Source organism: Juglans microcarpa x Juglans regia, chromosome 5S (genome assembly GCF_004785595.1).
Source record: "Juglans microcarpa x Juglans regia isolate MS1-56 chromosome 5S, Jm3101_v1.0, whole genome shotgun sequence".
Taxonomy (NCBI): Eukaryota; Viridiplantae; Streptophyta; class Magnoliopsida; order Fagales; family Juglandaceae; genus Juglans; species Juglans microcarpa x Juglans regia.
In genome coordinates this window covers 30,894,889-30,906,044 of record NC_054603.1, presented here as the reverse complement: position 1 = coordinate 30,906,044, position 11,156 = coordinate 30,894,889, and the positions used below count along the sequence as shown (strand labels likewise).

General features: G+C 34.3%; 1 protein-coding gene across 1 annotated transcript; it reads left to right on the top strand.

Moving 5' to 3' along the window:
* On the top strand, positions 1 to 1,302 carry LOC121267307. The gene has a single exon (XM_041171152.1). The coding sequence runs from the start codon at positions 1 to 3 to the stop codon at positions 1,300 to 1,302; it is 1,302 nt and encodes a 433-aa protein (XP_041027086.1).
* Positions 1,303 to 11,156: the final 9,854 nt, after the last annotated feature.

Below are 11,156 nucleotides of genomic sequence, written 5' to 3'. Positions count from 1 at the left end.
ATGGAGCCTGCCACAGGCAAGCCCGGCTCCCTGAGGAGCATTCTGGTCCGGTTGCTCTTGTTCGGTGTTCTCATCATTGTCGTTCGATTCGCCTACGTTGTTACGATTACCGGCGAGTCGTGTAAGGTCGTCGACTTTTGCTTCTTCTCCTTGCCGGAGACTTTCAATTTCATTATCTCCGGTGCCGGCCCTGGATCCTCTGCTATTGCTGCTAACGGCGCCTTACAGACGACCAACGGGTCGGATCTCTACACCAGCAAGGGTTGGATAAAGGCCGTCAATTTCTACTCCTCGGTCTTCCAGGATCTGATATCTGAAGGCTACCTATCGGAGGACTCGAAGTCCCTGTGCGTACAGACCCCTACCGGACAGGACGTCTACGCTCTGAAACAGGTTGGGGTTGAGGACTCGATTGGAATTTTCAAGAAAGCGTCACGGCCTTTGGTAATTAAGGCCCTTCCTAACCGAGTCCCATTCGACGACAATACCTTCGACTTCGTGTTCTCCGGTGGGGGTCGTCTCGACCAGGTGTCTCGGCCGTTGGAGTTGGCGTCGGAGATCGAACGGGCGCTGAAACCCGAAGGGTTTGCGGTGGTCCACATTGAAGCCAAAGATTCGTATAGTTTCAATTCTTTCCTTGAGTTATTCAACTCTTGCAAGTTAATCAAATCCCACGATATAGATGGCCTTGATTCGTTGATGCCTTATATACGCGAAATTGTCCTGAAAAAGGAGATTGAAATACTCGGCCTTCGAGGGGATGAGAAACCCAAACCCAATGAAGATTCGGAGACCAAGTGCTGGGTTCCGGAGCATAAGCAAGAACTGGTACAGAACGCGGAGCCGTTGATCATGGAAGAGCCGTTGAAGCCGTGGATCACGTTGAAGAGGAACATAAGGAATATAAAATATCTAACTTCAATGGCTGATATTAGCTTTAAGAATAGGTATGTGTATGTGGATGTTGGGGCTAGAAGTTATGGGTCTAGCATTGGAAGTTGGTTCAAGAAGCAATACCCAAAACAGAATAAGATCTTTGAAGTGTATGCCGTCGAAGCTGATAAGGCATTTCACGAAGAATATAGCTTGAAGAAAGCGGTTAGGCTGTTGCCTTACGCTGCGTGGGTGAGGAATGAGACATTGTTGTTTGAGATTAATCGAGACCTGGGCAAGAATGGCAATCATAATAGTAGAGGAATGGGGAGGATTCAACCCTCTGGTGGTGGTGGTAATAATGGTGGGGATGTGAATATGATTCAGGGGTTTGATTTCGCGAATTGGTTGAAGAACACGGTGACATAAAATATAATAAATAATTTAATTTTTTTAAGTTTTAAATTAAAAATAATATTTTATTTAATTTTAATCTATATTTCAATTCATCAATTTCATATCAAATCACTGTACAAACCTAACTTTAGTGTTTTCATTTTTTATTGTCTTAATTATAAACTGTTGGCGTTGCAAACCAGTTGGAGCCTTTCATCGTCCTTTTCTGGTTGGGTTGATAGTTTGTAACTTTGTATCCCGAAATCAATGCCAACAAGGACAATGTTAAGAGTGCAGGGAAAGCCATGCTGGCGAGTGGCGGCTGCTACTGCAGACCTGACCAATTATAATACGCCTCCCGATTAGCCAATTAGAAGACATATATTCCACCCAAAGATTGGTAAAATCGATTGATGTGATGGGACCGCGGAAGATGCTGCCGATATAAAATGGTGTATCAATGATTCAATAGCCTTTCCTATTCATCATATGTCTCCATAGTGAGTTTAGATACTTTTACTTTTTGTTTTCTTTTTCTTTTTTTTTTCTTTTTTTTTTTTTAATTTTTGTTTTTAATTTTTTTATTTAATGATTAAGAAAATATATTTTTATGATGTTGTAAATTTTTTTTAAATATTTGAAAATATAAAAAAATATACCAAATGCCTTGTCGGCACAAATTGATAGAATTTTTCGATAACTGTAGCACCATTCATACCATAATCTGCATAGAAATTCACGTGATTTGATTACTATCTTATCACATTTTTTTTTATCTTATCTAATTACTATAACTTTCTTTTGGTTATACAAATCATTTTATTTCATCTCATCTCATCTAATTACTATAACTTTCTTAAATTTTCAGATAAAATATAATAAATAATTTAACTTTGTCAAATCTTAAAAAAAATTAAGAAATAATATTCAAATAATATTTTATTCAATTTTTAATTTTTATCTTATATCATCTCATTTCATCTGTATAACTAAACGAGAAGTGTTACATTCACAAAAATAATTACATAAAAATAATTTTAAAAGTTGATGTGATTTTATCTGATTCATTAAATTTACTTTATAATAAAAATAATTTTACATTAAGCTACGTAAGTTTACTAAATTACTTTTGTGTAATATATCTGTGGCCAAAGTATTTTCTTATTATAATTATTCACACCACATCATATATAGGGATTACTTTCATGGTTCTCTTTGCTAAAGAAGATATATATGGGGGGATGTTCATCCATATGGTCTACATATATACAAATTGGTCAGACAACAAAAGTTACCCAAAGCAACCAATAAAAACTAGAACTCCTTAACAAGATCATGTGCACGTACTTCTGCAAACCAAATTGAGGGAGTCGGGGGTGTCTTGTGTATATCATTGCCTTCCGGCCAAGCTAGGCAATGGCTGTTGCCTGGACGCTAGCTCCAGAATAATGGATTGCACATTGACATGGCAACATCGCCCTTGAAATTAAGGTCCAGAAAAAACCTGCATTTATCCAACCCAATCTGTAGTCCAAGCGACAGCTACATCCATCTCAACTACTCCTGCAAGGGGAATGTTAGCTCTTAGCTGTACTATATACTGCTGCTGCGTCTAACAACGACAGCTGCCCCTCCCGGCCTCGTCGTTCACGTGGAGCCATTTATAGTTTCGGTGCTTCCAAAGTGACAAATTTTACAAAAAAAAATTTTGGTGAAGTGACTTTTAAGTATTCTTTATATATTTTATTAAGGGTAATGCTATGTATAATTATAAAATGTATAAATATTATACAGTTATTTTGAAAAAAAATATAATCTATTATTAAAAATTAATTTCTTTTCATATGAATTTCGTATTTATTTACTTTTTTTAAAGTGATTATACGGCGCTTGCATACTCACGACTGTAACTATCATTTCTATTTTATTAATGTGATTGACTAAATCATTTCTTTTAAATTTAAAATAATTTTTTTAGTCAATCACATCAGTAGAACGTGAAACAATGACTGTATGTAACAGAACTCCAAATTTTATTTAGTTGATGTCTACAAAATTAAATTCTCTTTCTTTCAAGATGGTTTCAACTATTAATCTTATTTTCATTTCCAATCACATCTAATGACAACATGTTATGTAATTAAAATTATTTATATATACACTAATCTTAATTAACATGATATTATATGATAAACTTATATTATTCTAAAATCATATAATGAGCCAAAATTATCGAATAATTACTTCAAGATTATATATAGTATAGATAATGAGACTGCATCATGTTTTTCCAATCTTTGAGAATCATATTCTTGAGAGTGGGCCCTTTCTGTCTTTTTTCTCTAATCGCTATTTATTAATCATAAAAGTTAAGAGTAATATTAGATATACGTAAGTTTTGCACATTGCTTTTGAAAAAAGTGATATATATTACAAAATAAAAAATAAAAAATAAAAAATAAAAAACTGGTTTTTTCTTATGGGTCACAAATTTATTTATATTTTTTTAAAAAAAATGCACAGAACTTATACATCTTAAAACAGTAACTAAGATGAAGCTATTGCTTTGTTAAGGAGATTACAATTATGTGCTCAATAGGGTGTTCCAAAAGTGTTGCTAGAATCTGATTGTTTGATACTTGTTGATGCTTTGAATGGTATATATGAGTTCCTAACTGATTTTGATTTTATTCTACAATAAATTTGTAGACTTATGCGGAGTTTTCAAGAGGCTAAAGTAGTTCATGTTCATCGGCTGGGCAATATGGGCTGCTCATCGGTTGGCAAGATATGCTTGGGAAGTGGATGATATTGTGATATGGTAGGACTATTGTCATTCTTTTGTAAGTCAAGCTATTTGGCTCGATAAGATTTCTATTTGTAAGGTTTCTACTTGATATCAATGAATGTTTTCAGTTTTATCAAAAAAAAAAAAAAAAGATGGTTAGATCAATGGATACTTTTTGCAAAGAAAGATATTTAAGTAATTTATCATTAAACATTTATAGTTTGAGATATTTTACCACATCATATGAATAAGTACCATGTTAATCAATTTCATCATCAATTCATGCAGTAGATGAGATTTATGGAATTTAAATGCATATTTAAGATCACAATCATGATATGCTTTAAAATACGGCCGCAGAATTTATATAATTTTTCAAATCTGAATTAAGATATATTTGAACTTTTTTTCTCTACCTAACTAATAGGTTTTCATGTTGTAGTAGAGGGCCGGTTTGGTTTCATTTCATAAATCATTGTAATCACATGCTTCCATGCACATGCTAGCTTATTCATGAGCTTCATGATTATATGTTTTAATTATTTGCATGCATTATCGGCGGGTAGGAAAGTAGGGGCCTCATATATCATTGGATCTATCCATGTCCATTTGATGAATCCCAATTGGTTCACGTTAAACCTTCTTTTTCTTCTTTGAGAGATTTTTAGTTTTTATGCATATACATTAATTAAATAAAAAAAAATAGTTTCATTCATTTATAGTTTTTAGTTAGGAAAATGTTATATTCTACATTCTTATATCACTTATATCTTATTGCGTTGACGGGACTAGAGCTGCAAATAAACAAGACTACTCATCAAACCGCTCGAGATTGGTTTTATCAAATTCGAGTTTGACTCTATATTAAATTAATCGATCATGAATACAAAATTATGATTGATTATTAAACAAAATAATTTAATACAAAATTAAAGTTCAGCAACTCGTATGAGTTCTTATTAACTTGAATAACTTGATATGTATTATTTCTTATAGTAGTATCTCTATATTTATGAGGAGAATATATTGAATATTTAAAGAAATTAGAGGAAAACATGTTCCTAATGCTAAACATGTTACTTGAATAATGTTTTTTTAAACATGTTCATTAATCAAAACGGTTAAGATAGATGAGGAGGTGGTAGGGTTCTCCAAAAGGGGGCTTTTTGAAGCGACGATGTTAAACAATTTGCCAAGTGAACTATGTTGCCATTGCTGAAGACGACGGTCGATAGTTTTGAATTGTATTTTTCTACTCTGAAATGTCTAAAAGATAGATCAACTTCATCCATCTCAAAATATTTGGTTAAGGAAAGTGGCAACATAGTTAGATAAGTAGCTTTGGATGGTGGTGGTCAGAATAGTTGACATGAAATTGTGTTGACATGTGGAGGATAGGGGCCCCCACCCCGTCCCTACATGGGTTGGGGGATATTTTGGGCCCCTATAACCCGGCACCATCCCCGATGATCATCAGGTGCCCCCATCGGGACACCAGGGGCATATTGACCACCATGACTTTTTGCCCCACCTTGTCTACCGCCCACCCATGGCGAAAAAGTTAAAAACAACTGGAAAATGCTAAAAAAATCCTAAACAACCGAAAATCCACAACAAATCTACTGCAAATCCTTATCCATCTACAAAAAATTGAAAAACAATAAAAAAAAATTCAAAACAATAATAGATCTAAGCAAACCAGTAAAAAACCACGACCACAAATGGCTATGGGTCTCTTCGCAAACCCATGACCATGAGTGGTTGTGCTTCCATGACCATTCGATTTTCATGCTTCAAGAAAGAGGAGGAGGAGAATAGAAAAGGAGACTGAGGAGAGAATGAGGGCGCCACCGCGCCAGTGAGAGAGAGAAAGAGAGATGGCGACTAGGGAGGGAGGAAAAGTCAGAGAGAGAGAGAGAGAGATGGGGGAGGAGGCAAATGGTTAGGTTTTAAGTTAAACATAATCATGAACGATGTCGTTTACGTTGTTTTATTTTTGTAAAAAAATAAAATCTAAGTAAATTGACATTATTTTATCAAAGAAAATTATTTTTTATAACATTTTCGTCAGGTACCCGGAATATAAATATTAGTTGCTATGGAGTGGCATGTGTAAAAGAGAATTTCTTAATCACAACCAAATTCTATTATAATACATTTATAAATTGACGTGATTTTTTATAATATATTAGATTGTAAAATTATTTCTATTATAAAATAAATATAATATATCATATAAAATTATATTAATTCATAAACTTATTTTTAAAAAACTTTTATGTGGATGTATTACTTCTCTAATAAAATCTTCACATGATACTTCGTCAAAAGTCAACCGTGACCGGCAGTGATCATAAAAGAAAGTGGAAAGTGAGCCCAACTCTATAAAAGAAAGAGGAAAAAATTCACCACTATCAGAGTTTTTTCTGTTTCTTTTGCACCGCGCAAGATAATGCCGTTGAAACCGGCTGCATTTTACGGATTTTTGGGGAATTTTGGAGGGGGTGGGACCTGGCCTCATTTTTTATAAATTTGGCCAGTTGGGGTACCTCCTACCCTACCTGCTGGGTGCCAAAACTCGTTATTAATAGTGCTTTGGGACCATGGCTTTTCCTTTCTTTTTCTGGCCTCCCACTTCAACCAACTCCATCCTCATTTTCTATATAATCATAAATTCTAAAAAACTTTTCCTCTAACCATTCTTAATGTCTCGTTTATTTTTATAATTTTTCTTATTTCGTCTTATATACGAATCTCATTGGTCTGCCACATCCTTTGGATTAGTAACTCAAATGCATCCTTCAAAAAATAAAAACCCTCAAAAATGGAAAGGGAGGGTGTCCCATTCCACAGAGAGTGCAGATGTTCCAGCAACTTCCAATTCTATATATTAGAAAAGAATGGATTTAAGATTACATTTCGAGATTGGGATGGTTTGGATTTTGAAATATATGTGAATAGTAATAAAAAGTTAATAAATAATAATAAAATAATTTCGCTGCCTAAATGCTCGGATTCCAATCAAATGTTGGTAAGTTGAAGGTATTTTAAGCTTTGTTCGGTAAGTAAATTTATCTCAATTTATTTCAACTCATTATTATAATTTTTTTAAATTTTAACATAAAATATGATAAATAATTTAATTTTTTAAATTTTAAAATAATAATAATATTAAAAAATAATATTCTAATAATATTTTATCAACTCAATTCAACTCAACTCAATATCTAAACCTATGTTAAAGTTTCTTGTTACTTTTAACAAGTTAAAATGAAAAAAAAAAAAAAATTAGCAGGATGAGGGGAGTATAAGCTGCCAATCGCAGAGCAATACACGTGACATGTTTGAAGCTTTAAAAGCAGCGCGGCGTGTTTACCGTCAACCTAAATCCAAACAACGGTAACTATCCAAAAATAAATAAAAAAATGAAAATGTCAGTGGAGCTCCATGGAGTTACTGTTTAAAATTAACACTCAATTATTATTATTATTATTATTATTATTATTATTATTATTATTTAATGATTATAGAGGTGAAAAAATTATTTAAAAAATAATTTAATACGCTAGCTGTTACTGTCTAGCAATACTAAAAAAAACTTATTTAAATTTCATTTCGATACAGAAATGATTTCATTTCATCTCATTTCATCATTACAATTTTTTTAAATTTCTATAAAAAATATAAAAAAAATTCAATATTTTCAAATTTTAAAATAATAATAATATTAAAAAATAATATTTTATTTAATTTTTATTTAAAATTATCTTATCTTATCTCCAAATGGGACCTTAACAGTACTTCGCTGTCTTGTGAGCCAACCGAATCTATCATGTGTGTCTCTATCGCTATATTTTCCCGTAACTACTACAAACCTACATCTACAAATATATCCTATAAAATAAACTCACAATATTACCTAATTTTATATGATATGGTAGATTTATTTTATAATAAAAATAATTATATAATTTAACGTACTATATTAAGTCTATTGCATAATATTTGTGTATGGGGATGCTTACAACAGGAGTTAGTTTGGCTTGTAACTTAAGTCACAGATATAACTTTCTTATGAATGAGATGAGGTCTATTTCCTAAAAAAAAAAAAAAAAAAAAAAAAAAAACCTCTCTAGCCATAGCCCCATATGGATTAATCAAAATAAAAATATAATATTAATTTTTTAATAATTTTTTTATTTTTTCATATTTTACAATTACACTAACTATATGTTAATTAATAATAATATTTATTCCTTCACATATTTTAAAATTGAACACAAAAATGAAAGTAAAAGGATATTGGGGGAAGTGAAAACCGTGAAAAATAAAAACTGAAAAGCAAAGTAATTAGGGTAATCTTTATAATAAAATATTACTTTTGAAGATGAATAGTACATCTTCAAATTTGAAGATATATTTAAAATTATTGTAACTCATAGTTCAAGTTTTTACTTTTTGAAAAAGTCAATATAGATCATTTTATCTACATTTATTCAAATTTTAAAGATGCATTAACTTTTAAAGAAGCCAAATATTTAAAATAGTGAAGTAATAATGGCAAAATATTTAAAATCTTATTTATTCATCAGGATTTGCAAGTGGAGTGGTAGTATTGATATGAGAATGATATTTGCGCGAATGTTGCGTAATTATTGTAACACCCCGTATTTTAGTGTATTTTTACTGAAGGAATTATTTTTATGTAATTAAAATAATTTCTCTTATTTTAAATTGGTTGGATTTTTAGTGAGTTTATTTCTATGATTTTTATTTGGTGAAAATTATTTTTATGTGCTTTCTAAATATTTATTTATTATTATGCATTTAAATTGCTTTTAATATTTAAATTAATTACCGTGGGATTTAATTATTTCAATTTGACTTTACCATTACGTTTAAATTATTTTATTTAACTTGTGGTTTTAAAATCGTTTCCGTTGGATCATTTTTGTGACCCAAGTTATGAGGATTGGACCTCATTTCTTTTCTCTCTATTTTTCTTTTCCTTTTCTTTTTCTTTTCTTCTTTTCTTTTTTTTCTTTTCTTTTTTCTTTCTCCTGCTGGCTTCATTCTCCCGCGCGATCTCTCTCTCTCCTCTCCTCTCCTCCGCCCGTTCCATCGTCCACTCCCAGCGCCGCCGTCCGCCGGCGGTGGTCGTCACCGCCCAGCCCATTAGACTCCCCAGCCGCCGGCCGTCCTACCCCACCAATATCACCGCCGTTCGTGCCGCCGTTAGCCTCCACGAAGCCCACGAAACCCACGACGCCGCGGCACATTTTCCTCCATTGCGCCGCCGTCGCGCCACCTCCGGCCACCATCTTCCTACCACTTCATCCCGGCCTCTTGGCAACCCATTGGACCCAACCCCAGCTCCGATCCGTCACCGGTGAAGCCCCACCAAGTCCATCTCCGATTTGCACTTTTTTGGCCTAAAACCACCCCTTGCGCCGCCACCCACGGCAAACCACCACCACCACTAGCTTCACCGACCTCCCTAGGCCCTACCCTATCAATCTTGGGTCTTCGTTTGTCCTCGTTGAAAAGTGGGTATCTGTGACCCACGGCCACAGTGTATTTTACACTGTGGTGTTGCTCAAACGTCGCCTTTTTCAACTTCGCGATCCTCGGAAAATTATTATATTGCACTGTAAGTATTTCTTCAAAGAATTTTCGTAATTTAAATGTATTTTTGCACTAACCCATTTCACTGTGTTTTTTTGGCATGCCGGACTGAGTCCGAGGAGTTCGGGGGTCGAATGGATTTGTGATTGGAGTTGTTTGGTTGGATTTGATTGGATTGGTATTTGTTGGTTTGGATGTTGTGTTGGTACATGTGCATTTCATCATTTCATGCATGATCATGTTTGTAAAAGAAAACTGGGTTTTCGTGTATTGCATTCATGTTCATGTGCTTTGAAAAGCTATGATTTTATGTGTTAATATTTTTGGTGCGTGTGTATCACGACCCCAAGCCGAGATGGGGCATTAACTCGGTGGAGCTCCTCTGGTTACTCGGGAGCGGAATATACTGAGTAACGTCCCTGGGTTGTCGCCGGGCGACAATGGGATCGGACGAGATGGTCTCGTGCCGACTCCATGGTCCTTCTGCTGGCGGGGACTAGAGGATGTCTGGCCACGTACGCGCTGGGCTCGGAACTGGGCATCGCTCGTTGCGTAGTGTGAGTGCTTGGCCATGTACGCGCTGGGCGCGGAACTGAGCACCGCTGCGAAGCCAGGACGTGCGGATGGTCCATAGGGGAGGCCATGGTGCATATGGAAATAATGCATGGTGCATTTGGGATTAATGCATTATTTTCTGGGAAAATAGTGCGAGTTGATTTTTGGGTAAATCATTTTCTGGGAAAATGATCTACGGATAATTTGGACCAAAATGGGATTTTGGTGTGTGTTGGAAATTTATCATTTTCGGGGAAAATGATGTTTTGTGGAAAAATGCATGTTTTCATGTGCATGCATGTTAGTTGCATTTAATGCATTTTGTATTACGTCGTTGTTTGGGTTATACTTACCTGCGAGACCATTTGTGGTGTCGCAGATTTTGATGCTGATGAGGAGGAGGAGGGCGAGCCTGAGGAGACGGCTCCGCCTGAGGAGTGATCTGGGATCACTCGTTTGTAGCTTTTAAACTATTGTAAATTATTTTATGGATGACTGTATAACTGCTATTTAAATCTTTACTGATGTTTGATTGTAATTAAATTCTGGTACTTAGTTGACTATCCGCTGCGTTATTTTATTTGAACACTGTTGCATTTACACACACTGGCACTTCGTTGGGATGTGTGACCGTGTTGTCACCATCCTGGCGTCTCGATCCCTGTGTATTTTTATAAGGGGGATTGGGGGCGCCACAGGTGGTATCAGAGCAGTTCGGCTCTGGGTAAAACCACATGTCCCTTAGGATAGTACCAGAAAATTATTTTTATTATTATTTTAAAATAATAAAATTTTTATTTAAGTGGTGTAAGTTAAGTTATTTATTTTATATTATGAGTTTATTACTATTTTATTTTATGTTAATTGATGTTAATTGACGTTATTTGTTTTTGTTGTTTTAATTAGTGTTTACCTTTGG

Excerpts from the sequence above, each read along its gene's own strand:
- LOC121267307 (XM_041171152.1), top strand. The coding sequence starts at position 1 with ATGGAGCCTGCCACAGGCAAGCCCGGCTCCCTGAGGAGCATTCTGGTC.